Source organism: Schizosaccharomyces osmophilus, chromosome 3, assembly GCF_027921745.1.
Source record: "Schizosaccharomyces osmophilus chromosome 3, complete sequence".
Taxonomy (NCBI): Eukaryota; Fungi; Ascomycota; class Schizosaccharomycetes; order Schizosaccharomycetales; family Schizosaccharomycetaceae; genus Schizosaccharomyces; species Schizosaccharomyces osmophilus.
This window is the reverse complement of record NC_079240.1, coordinates 625888-645026: the sequence shown is the minus strand read 5'-3', so window position 1 is coordinate 645026 and position 19139 is coordinate 625888. Positions and strand designations below refer to the sequence as shown.

Here is a 19139-nt window from a genome sequence, read left to right as displayed (position 1 = left end):
ATTTTATATGTATACCTAATCAACTTCATTTTGTTATGTTATAATGTGATGAAATAATATTCTATGGAAAATGAGTGACAACACAAATGACTGATGTAAGTCGTTACAAAAAAAATGTATGCGGAATCAGGGAGCGGAATTCCAAAGCTGTAAAGAACAATAAACGGCAAACTTTTCGAATATATAAACCAATTTTTTTGGGAAGAGTTCACATAGCAAGATCGATTTCTGGAAACCAGTGACGATATAAAACATAACAAAAATGTTTCTAGGACTAGATCTTTCGACTCAACAATTAAAAGGTGTGACGATTAACGAAAAGCTGGATATTGTCCAAGAGGTGGTAGTAGATTTTGAGAAAGACTTTCCGTCTTATAAAACCACAAAGGGTGTTTACAAACATGGTCATGAAGTGGTAGCGCCAGTGCCTATGTGGTTGGATGCCATAGATTTGCTATGTGCTAGACTTGCAAAGGTAATGGACGTGAGTGAGATCCAGGGAATTTGTGGAGCAGGTCAACAGCATGCAGGTGTTTTCTGGTTACAGGGAGCTGAACAAGCTCTTGGATCATTAGAAACAAGCTCTACATTGCAAAATCAACTTGGAAAGTACCTCTATTCGAGGTCGCCCAATTGGCAGGATGCCACAACTTCTCGTGAATGTCGAGAAATGGAAGCTGTCGTCGGTGGTGCTGATACCCTTGCTGATATAACAGGTTCCAGAGCGCATCTCAGATTCACAGGTCCTCAAATTAAGCGATTTCGTCGCTTGCACCCAGATATTTATGAGAAAACTGAACGGATCGGTCTTGCCTCGAGCTTCCTCATGTCTGTGTTTTTACAACGCGAGGCTCCTTTGGAAATTAGCGATGTTTGCGGTATGAATTTATGGGATATCCGAAATGAACGATTCGATACTCGTCTTCTAGATGATGTTGCTGGTTCTTTTAAAGGTTCAGATTTAGCTGAAAAGTTGGGACCCGTTGAAATGAATGGTGCAAAGCATCTCGGTGGTATTGGAAGTTACTTTGCGAAAAAATACGGCTTTTCGCCTCATTGCCAAATCCTTCCTATTACCGGCGACAATCCTGCTACTCTGCTTTCTTTGCCGTTACGTCCAGGAAAAGATGTTCTTTTGTCGCTTGGTACAAGTACCACCGCCCTTATGGCCACTTCTAACTATGTTTGCTCTCCAGATTATCATATGTTTGGCCATCCCACCGTAACAAATGTATGTTTGTTTATATTACGCCTTACGCATAACCCTAAGGTGCATTGATTAATTAAGTTTTACTAACCGGTGTCTAGGATTATATGGTCATGCTTTGCTACAAGAATGGCAGTTTGGCTAGAGAATATATTCGCAATAGCCTTAATGAAAAGTATCAAGTGCACGATAAGAATTCTTGGGATTTGTTCAACAAATTTACCCTGAAAGAACGAGTGAAAACAGATTCTCTCCCAGACCAAAAAATTGGATTGTACTATCCTTTACGGGAAATTATTCCTGCTGTTGGTCCTGGTGTATGGCGCTACAACATCCGCGATAGCAAGTTGGAACCAGTAACGGAAACATCAGAATCATGGACAATCCCTGATGATGATGCTCGTGCTATCGTCGAAAGCCAATTTTTGGACATTCGCAACAGAATCACACCTTTACTTACCAATGTGTCCCGTCCACAAAGAGTCTATGTTGTTGGTGGTGCTAGTCGAAATGAAGCCATCGTACAAATGATCAGTGAAATTTTGGGTTGTGATGTTTACCGACTCAAGCAAGGAGCAAGTAATGCTTGCGCCATTGGGGTACGTTTTGAACATATATTTCGCGTAGAAGTTACTCACACTTTTTTAGGGAGCTGTCAAGGCCGCTTATGCAATGAACAAGCAAAAACTTAGCTTTGATGACTTCGTTCTACAATCTTGGGATGAAGACGAAAAGGTTGAATTAGTTAAAAGCAAACCCGAAAAGTCAGTTTACGATATATTTGGACAATTATTGCCCTATCTAGAACAGGCACAGGATATTGCTATTCACCAGACAATTGAATAAAGTTTTATCCTACATGTTAATGAGCAAACCTCACAATTTACGAAATTCTGAACATATCAAACTTGGTGATATTACCAGCTGTTATTATGAAGACATGTGCCTGCTTTGGGACGGGAAGCCTTAAAATTCTTGAATAATTCAGAGTGAATAATGCAAAACCACATAAAAAATTAGCTTGTAAAAAAATACTATGCTTTCATTAACGTCTCATGAAATATGTAATTAGCATCAAAATCATTAAACAAAGTAGCGACGACATCAATGAAGGTGAGGGAAAGGGCACCGATAGCAAAAAGTTGAAAGATGGAGGAATAACTTTTATATCACAATAAATAGGCAGAATAAATATAAGCCATTCGCAGCAAATTATTCTAGAAACGATTCCCATCTGTCAATTAACTCTTTTTGCGATTCAATCGCTGACTCCAGCCATGTTTCAACACTAGCTTTCAAATCGTCGACTCTATTGTTAGAAAATTGCTTCAAATCGTGTTTTAGTAAAGCAGTTGACTTCTCAAACTGCTGCTCTAGTTGAGAAGATTTGGCTCGGTACTTATCAACTTGACCCTCTAGGTAAGGAAGAGACTTTTGATTAAATTTTGATTGTTTCCGACTCTTATCTAGTTGGGCATCGAGACGAGAAAGTGATTGTAAAGAAGATTGCCAAACTTGCCATAGCTTTTGTCGACTAGTGTACGCATTTTTAGCACTTTCTATATTACGGATGTATTCTTCAATAGTTACACCCAGAGTCAAGTTATCCTGAGCTACCTTTCTTTCTTGAGAAAACTGAAGCTCTATCTGTATCTGAGATAGACTGTCAAGCTGGGAGGAAAGAGAAGAATCAAGGTCAACCAAGGACAGGTTTGCTAAAGATTCTCCAAAATCATGTATCGAAGATAAAAATTGCAAGCGTTGATCTATACAAACCAATATAGCATGGTACATGGATCTTAGCTGAATTTCAAGAGTGTCTAACGACAGTTTCGTTTCGGCAAGCCAGGGATCTTGTTCAACATATTTAGATGAAGAAGACGTTTGAAAAGCGGATGTAAAAGAGTCAAGTAGACCAGATGAGCCAGAATTAGTGGAAGAAGAAGCAGCATCAATGGGAGTAACGTAGTTTGTAAGCTTTGTGTCAAAGTAATCAACTTGCAAGAAACTTTCGAAAAATGAATCATTTCTTAAAAGAGGGTGAGAAGAGATTTTGCGCAGCATGACCTCTAAAGCAGCTCGGCGATGTTCGACTACATCGTCATCCAATCGACCAACCACTTGCTTTTCGGGCGGAGGAGGAATTATGCAGCCAGGATAATTATTAGACAAAAGTTGATAGAGACAGTCAAAATCTCTATACCGTCTTTGGACAGTAATTTCGGTGGCTTGGGCAGAACCACTATCCATTTGTGAACTCACCATATAGACTGTGTGAGACTTTGCAAGCTCACTTACAGTGTGAGGATCATGTACTTGAATATTCAAAGGTGGGACAGCAGGCACCTCTAGCTCCGCCACAACCTGGCTGTCTTTGTGTTTCTGGGACATAGCAGGGGCAAGGGAGGGATCAGAAGAATGAGGTGCAGCATCAGTGAGCCCCATATCAGGAGTGGTATCGAGATTTTCTTTCTGTCTTGATTCTTCTTGGGCGGCGCTCAAAGGTTCTGAAGAGTAAGGGTTGACTTCAGAAATACGCAACCCATGAGAAACAGCATGCACGCCATGAGGAATATTTGGTGAAAAAGATAATTCGGCAGGAACTGTTGGAGATTCGTGAACACTCGATCCTACAGGATTGTTTTCAAAATTTACAGTGGAAGAAGTAGAATGGTCTAATGGCCCTAGGGGAGCTGAATCTAACGTGAGGGTTTCTAACGGAAGAGATTTTACATTGAATGACTTTCCCGGAGAAGAAACTTCCCGAATTTTTGAATTCGCATCGTGGGTATTTAAAGAAATTTCATGCGTTGGTTCAGTAGGCGTCTGCACATCGGCAGATTGCGGATTTAAAGGTGAAACGGCATCTGCAAAAGGATTAAACTCATCATCTGCTTCGTAAAAAGAATCACCAAGCATAATGGCTTTGGGTTGGATGTTGTTTGCTTCGTGTGCGATCTTATCTGGTTGTACGAACTCCTTAACACAGATAGCAACTTATACCAAAATGTGGTAAATTCGACAACCTATAGTTAAGTGTGGAAGCCTCTTATTTTAAACAATGAAATGAAGGAACAAATTGGGCATACATAAGATCCCTTTTTATCCAGGGTTTTGGTGAGATTAGTAATGTTTCATTAAATATATTTAGGTCTTACTTCTCAAATTCACCAAATAGCTCTTGTAGCTCAGTGGTAGAGCGCTTGCCTAGTAAGCAAGAGGCCCAGTGTTCGAGTCACTGCTGGAGCAATTTTTTTTTATTTCTAAATGAGAGAATGTTGGAGAGGAGTTTGTGTTCCTATGATACGAAGGATTGAACAAAAAGTTATTGTCGTATCAGCCTCAAATTACGAGACATTGAAGCGACCACCCCTCAGGTATTACATTCAGCTTTATTTATCTTCTATGCATATGCAAAATGTGAGTCAAGGCATCCAGGAGCAGCTCTAAAAATAGTCAAGCTCATTTGGGAATTGAAAAACCATGTGTGAGAATTTACACAAGCATCAAAAGACATTTCACTGCAGTTTTTCTATTCTCGGATATTGGTTACCTTTTAAGCAGCACCAGATATATATATATATCTGTATGTGAACCATAGGAGAATAGTTGTACATGTTAAATGAAAAGCTAAAAAGTGTTCGTTATTCAGAGTTTGGTTAGTAAACAAATAAGCTTAGCAGTTTAGAAAACATACAATAAAGAGTTCAATCCAAGACAAATCTGAGATTGAATTGACTTGTAAAGAATTTTATATTTGATTCTTTTAAGTCCGGTGTTCTTGCTGCGAAAATGAGTTTGCCATCTCCATACTCATGTCAATCCTTGAGTAGCCACTTATAGTTTTGCCCGGTTGCTTTTCTATTTTTACATTCTATTTTGTTTTGTTATGAAAACAAATCCTTCTCTCAACTACTACACTCCATAATGGCTTGTTGTTATAATCTGTTACCAAAGGAGTGACAAACATCAGGATAATGTAAGAATGTAAGCTGATTTGAAAGGCCTCTTGCCTATTCGCGATGCTAGAAAGGTTGCACTGGTTAATCTCTCTGAATCTGTCAAAAAAACCTTCGTTCTTATCCGTTTTTCCAGGTAAATAATTACGAAATTGACCGAAAAGCTTCCATTCTTACACTCGAGAGACTTCTTTTCTATATTATGTATGACAGTTATTGTAAGAAGCTTTGGTTGATCTTCAAATATACTACTTTCAACAGCTCTGCGCTTTACAAAATTGACATAACCACATATTGCCTTTTCATTCATTATTACAGCCTTTGAATCATATTTGAACCATGATTTCCTTGATGTTATACACGCAAAGTTTCAAAACAAGTTTTATGTTGTGTGAGAGAACAAAAAATTATTAATTAAGTTCCCGTTATCTTGGAAAGATATTGAATCATTTTGCTTTATAACTACTCTTTTCTGTTTACTTAAATGTTTGTTTTTTAACAAAGCACAACAATATCGCAATCTCATACAAGGAACGCACTAAAGTTCTCTATCCTCATTCCTAAACGCGACGAGGTATTTCAGCAGACTCCATATACCAACATGTCTTTGACAGTATGGAACGTAGAATCCATAAAAGATGTCGCTGAAATGCTTGGTATAAGCAGTCTGGGTGATGAGGCAGCATCTGCAATTGCAATGGATCTTGAATATCGAATCCACCAAGTCATACAGGTACGTTAAAGTGTTCTGGGTTGTGAGCAGAAACTCTCTGGTATTACTCAAGCTGTCTATTATTGCCGTGTAAAAGAATGAACTGCTTGTTTTCCTTTAATTTTTTGTCAGAAAACGGTTTACTAATGTCAAATTTAGGAAGCAATGAAGTTTATGGTCCATTCAAAACGGACGGTGCTTTCAAATGCTGACATATCGTCTGCTCTGAGAACCTTAAACGTTGAACCACTTTACGGGTTTAATACATCTCGGCCTGTTGAATTTCATGAAGCCGCCGTAGGTGGTGGGCAAAACTCTCTTTATTATCTTGATGATGAAGAAATTGATTTCGAGAAAATTATCAACTATCCTTTACCAAAGGTACCCAGAAATATTTCTTATACTGCCCATTGGTTAGCCATTGAGGGTGTTCAACCTGCTATTCCACAAAACCCAACCCCCTCCGACCATACAACTGGAGAATGGGCTCCTAAGGGTCCAGCTGCAGTTACTCCCGGTGCTACTGCTGCTACAAAAGAGGCATCTAATGGTATTTCATCTATGGAGAATGTTGAAGTAAAACCGTTAGTCCGTCACGTGCTTTCGAAAGAGCTTCAACTTTATTTCGAGCGTATTACTGCTGCTTTGCTTGATGTATCAAATTCAGAACTTCGGCATGCCGCATTATCAAGCCTTCGAGATGATCCAGGCTTACATCAACTCTTGCCCTACTTTATTATGTTTCTTTCTGATTCCATTTCTCATAATCTAAATAATTTAGTTATTCTTACTACGCTCATGCAAATGGCTTGGGCGCTTCTTGACAATCCCAATTTATTTGTTGAGCCTTATGTTCAACAGCTAATGCCCTCTATCTTAACTTGTCTGGTTGCCAAACGTCTTGGGAATGATCCTCACAATCACGACCATTATGCTTTAAGAGACTTAGCTGCTTACCTCTTAGGAATTGTTTGTAATCGATTTGGCAATGTTTACTATACATTGAAACCGAGAGTTACTAGGACAGTGTTGAAGGCTTTCTTAGATAATACAAAGCCTTATACAACTCATTACGGAGCTATAATTGGTCTCAAAACAATGGGAAAAGAAGCTATTCGGGTGCTTCTTGTTCCTAATATTAAGGTCTATGAAATTTTGGTCATTAAGAGTTTTGAAAAGGGCAACGACGATGACAAATATGAAGCGAATCGTTGTATGGATGCTTTGTATGATTCATTATTGCTTTTAAGAGATGATCAACTCTCTACAGATAAAACCGTCCCCCCTAATGCTCGGGGTCTTTTGGAAAAAATTGTTGGTAACTTAATGACTGAAAAAATTATGGAAAAAGGAGATAAAGATCTCATTTTAGCTTTAGTTGACGAAAACAATCCAGCTTAGAAGGTACAGTCGCTACCAGTGCCTTTTCTGTAAATATATAAACATATACACAAATTGTATTATGAATCATAAATGAATGTTTTTTTTCCTACATTTTCTGTCAACAATAGGAGACGAGCAAAATTAAGAATTTAGATTGCAAATAATAAATAAGAGCTAAGAAAAAATAGAAAGTGATCTAATCAAGCATGAGAAAAGGAACGATAAAAACAGTTAAAACGTAACTGGAAAGAAATGGAAAGTAAAGAAAGAGACGGAACAAATGGAGAGGCGTAAGGGCGTCAGGAAAAGGAAAAGGAAGATGCATAATCAGATAAAAGGGCATGAATATCAACATTAAAGTACGTCCACCGAGTCCGCTAGTCACTGTCCAATTCAGATTCATTAGCTGCGTTGGTAATAACCAGACGCTTTACGCCTTCTTCGCCACTATCCCAATCAGAATCTTCTTCACTACTACTGCGATTGACGAGGTAAGATTGAATGTCATGAGTTGGTGAGCCACTCCTGGACTCATATCCTTCAGAATGAGTAGTATCGGCTTGAGAATGGATGGACATGCCCATGATAGAAGGTGCAGATGGAGCATTGCCACTGCGCGTAGAGCTAGCACGGGACGAATTAATCATAGACATATAAGTAGGGGTAGTATTAGACGTGGAAATTGCTAGGTCGTCTTCGTCTTCGTCTTTACCTTCAGTTGCAGAAAGTCGTGGTGTTAGGATGGTATGTTGAGGGGCCATTGTTCGAGATTTTAGAGAAGCTGGACGAGTATGGTATACGCCATGATGCTGACTAGAAAAGACTCTAGACCGCATGCCTCCCAATCCTTTACTGGTATCCTTTTTGCCATTCTGAGAGGAGCTTTTCCAGGAAGAGGCAGACTGCAAGGGCTTTGCACGACCTTGGTCACTCCATACGGTAGCCCTTGCTCTTCTTAACGACTGCACATATGAAAATGGGCGTTCACTATTTTCCTCTTGGTCATCAAGGACAGTGGGAGTAGCGATAGAAGAACGCGACAAGGATTCATCCCGACTGTGTCTACCAATAATCGATTCCATTTCAATAAAATAAAAGAGTTAATTCTTCTTTTGCTTTGTTCAGTTTCGCTTGCAATTACATGCGTCTTGTGTTTTCGAAATGCAATCGAGCTTTGAAATCTTGTTTAATCCCTAGGCTGCTTGCGTTCAATGTATAGCGAAAAAGTATCCAATAGAACAGGATATTTCAGATACAAATCAATTTGAATGCCAAAGTGAAAAAAACCCCGGTTTATTAATGGTTTTAGCTATTGTACTGTTTACATGGGCTTTTTTGTTTTGTTTTGTTGGTTTTCGTAAATCCTAATAAGGCGTTTACCATGGGTTTCATTAAAAAGGTAAACAAAAAGCTTTCTTTTGTTACTCCTTTGTTTACATTCTTAATATAACTCATATGTATAGTAAAAGATCAGTGATCTGTCCATGTATAGGGTGCTAATATTGGGAGAATCAAATTCTCTAACCAGTTACCGTGGTCTCAGTTATACAGATGATCCTGGCTCCATTGATGGGATTGAGTGGAAGTGATTCTAATGAAGAGCATACCCAGTTTTAATCTCGACTTTAAAGAGGTCCTTGTACTCTCTTCCTATGCTTCAGCCAAGCATGGCAGGCTTAGTTCAACGAGCTAGTGAAGTGGTTTTCCATGCCCAGCCAAGAATCAATTATAAAGGGACAAACAAAACGAAACCCGCATTTCAAGCTTATAGTTTTTATGTAGCGTAATAAAGATTTATAATACCTTCATCATTATTTCACGATTTATTCTTTTTCTTTTGTACTTGCCATATAAGAAAAGTGACCATCCTTCACTATTTGACCAAATTCGCATAATAACAAAAACAATCGTTTTGCAAAACGCGAAATCGGTCACGAATCATTCATGGATATAGAAGAACATAATGCACCAATACCTGAGGATCGGATTCCTACAGAGAGCCCTACTATCGTGAATGAGAATCCTGCTGAGGAACCGGATGATTTGGCGTTACGAAAAACAGCCCTCCATGTTTCTGGGGTGGATTTTATGTCAGAAGCACAAATTAAAGAGTTTGTATCCACCTATGTTCCTGAGCATGAATGTGTGATCGAATGGATTAACGATAATGAATGTAAGACACGATCACAAAGTCGTTGTCTATGTGAGAAAGGTACTAACCACCTTACAGGCAACTTGGTATTTCCGGATGAAGACGTTGCTCGAAGGGCTCTTTATTTACTCATTTCTGAGCCAATTTCTGAATTCGATGACTATGCTGAACACCCTATGAAACCTTGTCCAAGTCTTCCCTCCTCCTCGTATCAAATACGTTATGCGAGATACAAGGACAAAAAAGTAAAAAGTGCTCATCTATATTCCCGTTATTACCTATTTCACGGGGACCCTCACGAGAAGGATCGATCATCTCCTTCACAAAGGTATGGTACCTCTAATCTACTGATTGAAAATGGTATAATCGTTACTAATTGATATCAAGAAATTCTCCAGAAAACGAAGATACAAAAGAAGTATCAAATCCCCTTCGCAAACGAATTGGCCCCAAAGTCTCGCAGCTCTCTCTCTTAGAACGAATTTCCGCTAGTCCTGCGGCAGAACGAAAACGTAGAAGAAACAGAAGATTAAAAAAGAAATCGGACACATAGCGATACACTTACGGCTTAATGATATCAATGCAAACTGTTGTTGTCTCTATAAATTGCTACTCATAAGTCGTTGAACGAAAACGGAACTGTCAATTTTATTTTGAATGTAAAAGGGTGTAGAATTTATTAAAAAGAAAGATTAAAGAAGTTTCGGAGAGGAATGCGTTACATAATAAAAATGAAAGCTGATTCCTTCAAATCGCCAAAGCTTTGCTTCAAACATCCATGTGAAACACCCAGCTGGGCTTGGAGGAAAGTCAGATTTACAAAAGTGTAAAGAATTATATCTTTAGATATGCATGTGCCATTGTCTAGCGTTTATCTTTACCACGAGGGCGGCTGCGAACAAGAAGCTTATTCACATTTTTGCCCTTACGAGTCTTGTAGCCTCCCTTAGCCAAAACACCAGTAGGTGATTGAGATGGCTTGTTACCGATATTTTTACCTCCACCACCTCCGTGAGGGTGATCGCAAGCGTTCATGGCTGTACCACGCACCGTAGGACGGATACCAAGCCAACGGGAACGTCCTGCCTTTCCTAGTTGTCTGTGTTGCCAGTAAATGTTACTGACTGTTCCAATTGTAGCAAAAGAAGTGGCTAAAATCCTCCGTTCTTCACCACTTTGTAATCTCACAATTGCATACTTTTTGTCATTGAACGCAATGAGTCGAGCACTTGAACCAGCAGATCTGCACAACTTTGCTTTTTGGCCAGGTTGAACGCCAATAGCGTGAATTATAGTACCAACTGGAATTAGACGCAAAGGAAAACAATTTCCTGGTTTAAGGTTACGAGAAGCAAACGTTCCGTCCTCTAATTCAGTAGCTAGAGTAGAATTCAATACCGGAAGCTTTCCGTCCTTATCCAGCGCCATTAAATTGCGGAAGCTTTCTACGGTGTCACCAGCTTGAAGGCCATCACAAGCTAAAATGTAACTTTTCCGCTTTTCTTCGTCCAAACTTTCAATCAAGGCGATATGTCCACTCCTACCAGGATCGTACTCAATCCGTAATACCTTACACGGTCCAGGAGAAACCCGTTTGAAGTCAACAAGTCGAATTCTTTGCTTGTGTCCACCGCCAATGTGTCGCACAGTAATTCGACCGCTATCGTTTCTACCTCCCGTTTTGCGCTTGGCTTCTGTCAATGGACGGTAAGGACCTTTCTTCCATAAATTCTCCGTAATGGGACGCTGCAAATGTCGTAGACCAGGGGAGATGGGTTTGTATTTTTTTAGCTGTAAAAAGCAGAGGTTAGCTAGCCAAAAAAGAAAAACGTAACACAAGCGGTACTAATTAAATTAATGAAAAGACAATCCGTACCTGAAATTTTGTTTTCTCTCGAAACAATAAACTTGTGTCGATTGGCCGCTCGTTGTCAGCCAAGAATTCTGCACCGTTCGGAGCTGTAGAGGCATATCGAAGAATTCTCGGGCAGCTCCGAAACGGGCTTATAGATCCCCAAAATTGGGACACTCTCAACATATGGATATGTCGTATGTTTATAAGGCAGAAAGCAACTTCTCTAAAGTCAAGTTCCTTGGGTGTAGCTATTTAACAAATTGTAAGATTCTGTAAAATCGGAGATACAAACGTGTTAGGGAGCGTTAGTAAACAAACCATTTGCAGTCAAAGATTGATGAAAATAAAGCTTCTTTTGCTTTTTTTATATCAAATTTGGAGAATTTCTCATTTAATAATGATTCTACCATTCATTTTTGAGAAATGATAATGCAGGATCTGAAATGTAAGGGCGAAAAAAAGAAAAGGCTTTTGAGGTTCATCTATAACGACTTCATCTTTCTTTTTATAAGTGATTATGACTCATACTATTCGATACAATAAGACGGTGAATCTGTGTGCTTGAAGACCGTGTTGTGTGTGGCCAGTTTGCCAACAGCCAACGTCCTAAAAATTATGTTTCAGCATACATAATTTTGCAAATCATGGATGAGAATGAAGCCGATACCCTTTTAGATTCCAGTGTGGATGATGTGAATAGCTCTACTGTCGAACCGATGGATGAAGAGGTGCAATATTTGAATGGATATATTAATGACTTCGTTGACGAGTCTGGGCGATTTGATTATAATGATGAAGCGTTTGTAGGGGATACTGATGCTTTAAATACAGCCGGCCTTTGGTCTGACGAAGAGTCAGAGCAAGCTGAGAGCGAAGAAGAAGCTTCATCCACACTTGACAAAACGTCTACACAGAAAGATTCTGAGGCTGATGACAATGAATGGGAGGAAGACTTGAAAGCAGCTGTTGGCTTTAGACGTGCTAAGAAAAGCTCTCGAGGTCGTGGTCGTGTAAGTCGTGCGGACATGCTTCCCTCTGTTGAAGTTCAGCAATTATTGAGTCTGGCAAATCGGTTATTCGCTCAAGAGGGGAACTTTGCAGAGGCACAAAAAATTGCTGAAGAAATTGTTCGCATTGATAACAATGTGATTGCCGCTTGGAAAATGTTGGGCGAATGTCATCGTCAGAGAGGTAACGAGAAGGTTAATATTGAAAAGTGTTTGATTGCTTGGATGGCTGCAGCTCATCTCAAGCCAAAGGATCATGAATTGTGGGCCACCTGCGCGCATCTTAGCGAAAGTTTAGAATTTTGGGATCAAGCAGATTATTGTTATTCTCGTGGAATCTTAGCAAAACCAACCAAAGAAAGTTTACTTAATGAGTACATTTTCAACAGATCTATTTTAAATAAGGATCATGGATCATTAAAAAAAGCTGCCGAGGGGTTTCGACAACTGCTTCCTTCTTCTCCTTTTGATGTATCTTTGTTAAAGCATCTGGCTGAGGTATATATAAGAATTCGTACTCCCGGTGAAGCTCTTAATGCTTTTGAAACTTCCTGGGCGCATTATTATCAGTACCCAGTACCACCTGTCGGCAAAGGCGTTTTTGATTTACCCGCCTTGAATCTTTATGCTGAACTTTTGCTATTAGATCATCAATGGTCTAATGCTATTCAGCTCATTAATCGAGGTGTACGCTGGTTTCGTGGAAGGAAATCAGAAGTCCATTGGGACGACTACGATGACGATCGTGAGTGGGATATAGATGAAAGACGGAGGAAGTTTGATGCTTCATCCTTACAAGAAAATTCTGAAGAAACATATCATCTACCTTATCTACTAAGAGCTAAACTGGGAATCGCAAGGATTAAGATTGGCGAACTTGAAGAAGCTGCCCACCATTTTTCTATAATAAAAACCCTTCCTCTTGAGTACATCTCGGTTGTTTTGAACAATATTGCAAAAGCCTATATGGAGATTGAGCGCTTAGATTTGGCATTGGAATATTACATACTTTTGAGTGGCCATGGTCCTGCTCAAAACATCCAGCTCTGGTTTGATATGGGTCTTTGCTATCTCGAATTAAAGGAATTTGAACATGCACAACAATGCATGGAAGCTATTTTACTTGTAGACAATAATAATATCAATGCGCTTGTGAAACTGGCCGAGATCAATGAGCTACAGGATAATCGCGATGCAGCGCTGGCAATTGTTACTAGTATAATAGAACTTCAAAAAGCGACACCTGAAAATGAGAAGGGAACCATGGAATTAACGGGTCGTGAAAGCGATCTTGGTTCTCGATTACTCATCAATAAACAGAGATTACCACAAGACGGATGGGAAAAGCGGGCTCAAATTAGCCGATCCAGGGAAGAAGCACGACAGTACAAGATCTGGAAAACCGAACATACTCAAAGAAGGTTTGAAAAACTTGGTGCATTGTTTGAAAACTTACAAGTTGACTCGACAAGTTTCGAAACACTTCTTTGGATGAACATTGCATCCGAATTAATCGATGAATTTGTAAACACAAAAGCTCTATATCCAAATGAGCGAAAAGCGAGATCAAAAACTAATTTGCTAACAAGACATGTACGAATCCATTCGCTAAAGGAGCAACTTATGAATATGATTAATCGACTTAATGACTCAATCACTCATTCAAAATGGGGCGACGTCGGCTTGGAAACGGTTTTACATACAAAAATGTTTCGTGATGTTTCTATCGACGCTTGGTTTCAGCTTTTTGTACAATACGCACTTCAAGAAGTCAAGTCTGGAACAGTAAAACAGGCTTATGAAGTTTTAAAAGCAGGTATGGCTACTCCTGTGTTTGAACAGGATCCATTAAAGCGTCAGAATCTGCGGTGGTGCATGCTGGCATGTGCTATTCACGCTAGAGATTCTCAAACAGCACTCGGTCCTCTCCGATGGACATTCACGAGTTTCCAGTTTCGTCAAGACACATACAGACTTTTTTCCGGTATACTAAGTTCCGGTTATGAATGCTCTCGAACGTTCGTGGACAGCGCTAATCAAAAGTTTTTGCTTCGTCTAGTAAAACTAATGGATCAACTAATGAGCAAGTCTTCCGTTCCTGGTGCTGCTACCTTATCGAAGAATGAAGACGGACTGGCAACGGTGCCTACATCTTACGATCCTATTCTGTTCTTACTTTATGGGCATATTATGGCCCGTAGTAGGAGTTGGATTCCAGCAATCAATTATTATAGTCGAGCTTATGTGATGAATCCAGACTGTCCAATGACAAACCTATCTATTGGCTTGGCTTATATTCATCGTGCTATGCAAAGGCTTTCCGATAATCGACACTATCAGATTCTACAGGGGTTCACATTTTTATATCACTATTATGATTTACGATCCAAAATTGGCATAGGAGAGAAGCAGGAGGCTCTTTATAATTTGGCAAAAGCTTACCATTTTCTTGGATTGGAACACCATGCTGTACAATATTATGAAAAGGTATTAGAATTATCGCCTATGGGAACCGTAAACGACTTGACGGTACAACAGAAAGAAGGAAGCAGGGTTAATCCTACCTATGATTTTGCCTACGAAGCTGCTTATAATATTCGGCTTATATATATATCTAGTGGAAACTTGAATCTGGCTTTTGAAGTAACTAAACAGTATTTAGCTTTGTAATATCCCAGTTTCAAAGTGACCATTTTCAATTGGGGGTTGTTTCGTAATATAGTTTAATAGTCTATCTATTTTGTTTAATTTCTACATTTCCTTTACAAAATTTTAAGAGGCAGTTTAATGAAAGGATCGTTTAATAAAAATTGTAATTTTTACATTTTACGTACGATGTATCGTAACAGGGCCATTTTATAAGTTTACCTCTTTTGTCTAATTTTGTTTAATATTCAGTAATATGAAAACACTTTGGGGTAGGGTTAGTGACTGTTGTTTCGCTTTACCTTTGGCAAAGTTCAGACAAGGCCAATTTGATCCCATAGCCACAACCCAAGATGCCTCCCAAGTTCGATCCCAATGAAGTGAAGACCGTAATCATGAGAGCCGTCGGTGGTGAAGTTGCCGGTGGTTCTACTCTTGCTCCTAAGATTGGTCCCTTGGGTTTGTCTCCTAAGAAGGTTGGTGAAGATATCGCCAAGGCTACTAAGGACTGGAAGGGTCTTCGTGTTACCGTCAAGTTGACCATCCAAAACCGTCAAGCCGCCGTCTCCGTCGTTCCTTCCGCCTCCGCTTTGGTTATCAAGGCTTTGAAGGAGCCCGCTCGTGACAGGAAGAAGGACAAGGGCGTTGTCCACTCTGGTAACGTTTCTATTGACGAGATTGTTGAAGTTGCACGTACTATGCGCTTCAAGTCTCTTGCCAAGGAACTTTCTGGTACTGTTAAGGAGGTCCTCGGTACTGCTTTCTCCGTCGGTTGCACCGTTGAAGGTAAGAACCCTCATGATGTTCAAAAGGAGATTGACAGTGGTGACATTGAGATCCCTCAAGAGTAAGCTGGCACTTTGGTACAAAATATCATTCTTACAAAGGTTCCATTTTTTGGTGTCGTAAGTATTGAGAGTTCGTAGTGAAACTTTTGTACATAATTAAAGGGTGACTTTGATTTACATCAAACCTTTATTTCTGCGCTTTATAGTAAACTATTTTTTTTAAACCTGTCTAAGGACATGGTTGGAACACTCTGATCAGTTTGGTTTCATTATACCTCTGGTCAATTTTATCCCAACCTAGAATAAGAAGAAGTGGAAATTGGCGTGCTTTTCTATCGTGGAGCTTGTCGCTTCCATGCTTCGAACATATAAAATTAGTGATATATATATCCATATCCGTTAATGATTATACTATTGTCTATTTTTACAGTTCAAGAGTTCAGCAATTAGAAAGTTTGTTCAAGTAAAGCGACTGCTAAGGGTAGCAAATGACGAGAATGAAGAATAGATTTGTCTTTTCAAAAATTACATTGGGGGTGAAAGTAATCAGCAATATATAAGTCAGTTGGAATTCATATAGGCAAGTATTTGGCCATACAAATGGGAAGCAGCTGGTACATAACAACTTCTGGAAAAGCCAGTTTAATTTAGAATATTTTTATTTTTATTATAATAGCGTCCCCTATTGCTTCATTGCTAACAGATCTATTTAGAAGACAACGTCGGCAGGACTACAATTAAAATGCTCTCCGTTTTCACGAACACTCTGATGATTCGTGTCTCGAGCAAGAGGCTTTCGCATGTCAAATGAATCTTCATCTTTCCCATAAGGATTGCTATAATACCCAACTACTCGGCGATATACGGAATAACCCAGTCCTCTATAAAAATTGATTGCCAAAGCATTGCTGGTTCGAACAAACAGGTCAACAAAGTACGCTTTTTCAGATTCCCCTACAGTTTCTAGGTAGTCCATCATTGTCTTTGCCAATCCTAGCCTTCGAGAACTGGGTGCAACTGTGATAGCTGTAACATGCGTATGCCAATCGGTCCCCTTTCCTTCTGATTTTCCAATAATGTAACCCATTAAAGAGCTATTTGTTGAAGCAATTGACTCTTGAGCAACACACAAGCTCGGCCATTTGTTTAAATATGACAAGTAAAACGAAATATTGAACTTTCACACGGTCAGTACTTAATTTGAAAATATCGCTTTCATTGTCAACATACAGTTTCAGTTAGAGGATCCAGATTAATGTTGTTAAATTTAAATAAATCCGTAGCTTTAAATTTGCGAGTATCCGCCATTTTCCAGAAACGACAGTCAAATCTGCAAGTTGGTGTTAACAAAAAAAGTCAGTAATGAAATCTAACATTTGAGAGTTCAACACAGTAGAAGCTTCCTATGACAGGAATAGGTACACATATTTAAATCATTTGAAAATTTATCTTTTTTGTGAGTAGTTCTTGGCCAAAAGCAGGAAGAAGATTTATGGAACGAAAAAGAAACTCGACTTATGTTTAGTTATTTCTTGTCTTTAGTAGTAAGAATAATATGGAGGGAGCGTTTTTAACCTGAAATGCGAATGATGGACACAAGCCCATACCTCAAATACTTCTATTGTTGTATACTTGTGATGTTGAACTAGTAATGAATTAATTATTAAGAATGAGGAACAACGAAAAAGGATAGTGAACCGTATTAGAAGGAAAAGAAGAACCTATAATAAATATGAACCTAACAACCTCGAAATCAGAGACCTACATAATTGAATGGATTCAACTTAGTGAGCCTTCCCCATTCTATGCTTAGAATTAACTTTTCCTCTTCTAATATAAACTTAAAGTAACCTTATCTTCAAACAATGTCAGTCTTAGGTTTCATGCTCTCTTATACTCAGTCATCATCACATATAATTTCCAGAGAAGACAAACAAAAAGCTAACAGAAAGTAAGTAATGGAAGACACCAAATGAATCAGGCAACTAACCAACCCGTATTTGATCTTAACAAGTTGTAAGCATTGGTACCACTTTTTGGCGACCCTTTAAAAAAATAGAGAAACATATAAGTACGGTTCGTGAAAATTTTTCAATTTAGCATTCGTAACAAAAATTAACGATAAGCTTCTAGTTTTTCTTAAAAGTATATCAAGTGCCTGCACGATAGACGTACTAACAGAAAAAAAAAGGTAGGAAAACTAAACAACGGGGAATGAAGAGACACCCTGTCGTGATGTATGTGTGTAAACATCAACCATTCACAAAATAATTAATGGAAAAGAAATATCGTATTCTCGTAGTCAGATAAACTGTCGCGTACACGTGAGTGAATACTACTATGCAAATCGACCGTTAAGGATATCATGAAAAGAAAACAGAAACCAAGAAGGGACTAGAATGAACACTTTCAAATGCAAAGAAAATGTTGACATAGTTTAAGGAGTTAAGAACCAGGCATGCTGTAAGGCATCTTGACCAGTGATACGAAGTTCTGGCTGAAGGCGAAGCATTCTTCTGAGAAGATCTAAACCAAGAGGGTCAAAATGGGGTATCAAGTGATTCAAATCTTGGCTTTTATACAGAGGGTATGTAGTTTTATAGTCTTGGAGAAGGGATATGCCAGGCCATGTCTGCTCAGTAGGTGTTCCTAGGAGACGAAAGATTTTAAGCAATTGATCTTCATTATTAGAGCCAGCAAACAAAGGACGTCCAGTTGCCATTTCAGCCATGATGCAACCAACTGACCAAATATCAATGGAAGTATTGTAAGCTTTCGAACCCAACAAGACATCAGGGGCACGATACCAAAGTGTAACGACTTCGTTTGAGAAAGTGTTTACAGGAATACCGATAGATCTAGCGAGCCCAAAATCTGCTAATTTTAATTCACCTCTGTTATTGATGAGAAGGTTTTGAGGCTTCAAGTCTCGGTGTAGTACACGATTTTCATGGCAGAATGCAATTCCACTTAGCAATTGCCTAGTGAAATTCTTTACCTCAACTGGGCTTAAAGCTCCCTGATTTCCATAAGCATCCATATACTTTTTTAAATCCTTTTCCATATACTCAAAGACAAGCATTAGCTTATTATCCGTATGTAAAACGTCAATCAGCGACATGATGTTCGGATGTCGAAGCTCCTTCATAAGGCTAATCTCTCGAATCGCCGTGCTAGGTGTTCCTTCTTCCGGGTCAATTCGGATGATTTTAAGAGCAACGACTTCGCCCGTCGTGCGGTTTTGTGCTCGATAAACGTTTGCATACGTTCCCTCGCCTGTCCTGTCAGCTTTTTTCTGTAACAAAATTAAGAAGGTTTCTTTCATTCTTACCTAATTTTTCCAGTCTTTGATAGTTCATGGCGGAGGACATAGCAAAATTCTTTGCTTTGGTTTAGTCAAGGTACAAAAAAGAACATTGACCGAACAAGG

At 39.1% G+C, this 19139-nt stretch overlaps 10 protein-coding genes and 1 non-coding gene across 11 annotated transcripts; 6 read left to right on the top strand and 5 right to left on the bottom strand.

Annotated features, from left to right (window-relative positions):
• Positions 1-262: 262 nt before the first annotated feature.
• Positions 263-2053, top strand: xks1 (xylulose kinase Xks1; the record flags this gene model as incomplete). The annotated part of the gene is made up of 3 exons (XM_056183134.1): positions 263-1231; positions 1309-1806; positions 1856-2053. The coding sequence occupies 3 exons, from the start codon at positions 263-265 to the stop codon at positions 2051-2053; spliced, it is 1665 nt and encodes a 554-aa protein (XP_056039282.1).
• A 366-nt stretch (positions 2054-2419) lies between these two features.
• vps5 (retromer complex subunit Vps5) lies at positions 2420-4126 on the bottom strand (the record flags this gene model as incomplete). The annotated part of the gene is made up of 1 exon (XM_056183133.1): positions 2420-4126. The coding sequence occupies one exon, from the start codon at positions 4124-4126 to the stop codon at positions 2420-2422; it is 1707 nt and encodes a 568-aa protein (XP_056039184.1).
• A 258-nt stretch (positions 4127-4384) lies between these two features.
• SOMG_20212 lies at positions 4385-4456 on the top strand. Its single transcript has one exon. It is a non-coding gene; the product is annotated as a tRNA-Thr (tRNA).
• A 1311-nt stretch (positions 4457-5767) lies between these two features.
• On the top strand, positions 5768-7279 carry taf6 (SAGA complex/transcription factor TFIID complex histone H4-like subunit Taf6; the record flags this gene model as incomplete). Its single annotated transcript, XM_056183132.1, has 2 exons — positions 5768-5899; positions 6038-7279. 2 exons carry the CDS (start codon positions 5768-5770, stop codon positions 7277-7279), a joined length of 1374 nt encoding a protein of 457 aa, XP_056039705.1.
• A 359-nt stretch (positions 7280-7638) lies between these two features.
• mug123 (Schizosaccharomyces specific protein Mug123) lies at positions 7639-8343 on the bottom strand (the record flags this gene model as incomplete). Its single annotated transcript, XM_056183131.1, has 1 exon — positions 7639-8343. The coding sequence occupies one exon, from the start codon at positions 8341-8343 to the stop codon at positions 7639-7641; it is 705 nt and encodes a 234-aa protein (XP_056039700.1).
• An 862-nt stretch (positions 8344-9205) lies between these two features.
• Positions 9206-9966, top strand: cbc3 (nuclear cap-binding complex variant subunit Cbc3; the record flags this gene model as incomplete). The annotated part of the gene is made up of 3 exons (XM_056183130.1): positions 9206-9434; positions 9492-9741; positions 9801-9966. The coding sequence occupies 3 exons, from the start codon at positions 9206-9208 to the stop codon at positions 9964-9966; spliced, it is 645 nt and encodes a 214-aa protein (XP_056039854.1).
• Positions 9967-10277: 311 nt separating this feature from the next.
• Positions 10278-11451, bottom strand: rml2 (mitochondrial ribosomal protein subunit L2; the record flags this gene model as incomplete). Its single annotated transcript, XM_056183129.1, has 2 exons — positions 10278-11204; positions 11290-11451. The coding sequence occupies 2 exons, from the start codon at positions 11449-11451 to the stop codon at positions 10278-10280; spliced, it is 1089 nt and encodes a 362-aa protein (XP_056039809.1).
• A 461-nt stretch (positions 11452-11912) lies between these two features.
• On the top strand, positions 11913-14945 carry sfc4 (transcription factor TFIIIC complex subunit Sfc4; the record flags this gene model as incomplete). Its single annotated transcript, XM_056183128.1, has 1 exon — positions 11913-14945. The coding sequence occupies one exon, from the start codon at positions 11913-11915 to the stop codon at positions 14943-14945; it is 3033 nt and encodes a 1010-aa protein (XP_056039106.1).
• A 329-nt stretch (positions 14946-15274) lies between these two features.
• On the top strand, positions 15275-15772 carry rpl1201 (60S ribosomal protein L12.1/L12A; the record flags this gene model as incomplete). Its single annotated transcript, XM_056183127.1, has 1 exon — positions 15275-15772. One exon carries the CDS (start codon positions 15275-15277, stop codon positions 15770-15772), a length of 498 nt encoding a protein of 165 aa, XP_056038879.1.
• Positions 15773-16418: 646 nt separating this feature from the next.
• naa20 (NatB N-acetyltransferase complex catalytic subunit Naa20) lies at positions 16419-17017 on the bottom strand (the record flags this gene model as incomplete). The annotated part of the gene is made up of 2 exons (XM_056183126.1): positions 16419-16886; positions 16940-17017. The coding sequence occupies 2 exons, from the start codon at positions 17015-17017 to the stop codon at positions 16419-16421; spliced, it is 546 nt and encodes a 181-aa protein (XP_056039339.1).
• A 1129-nt stretch (positions 17018-18146) lies between these two features.
• Positions 18147-19034, bottom strand: pef1 (cyclin-dependent protein kinase Pho85/PhoA-like Pef1; the record flags this gene model as incomplete). The annotated part of the gene is made up of 1 exon (XM_056183125.1): positions 18147-19034. One exon carries the CDS (start codon positions 19032-19034, stop codon positions 18147-18149), a length of 888 nt encoding a protein of 295 aa, XP_056039623.1.
• Positions 19035-19139: the final 105 nt, after the last annotated feature.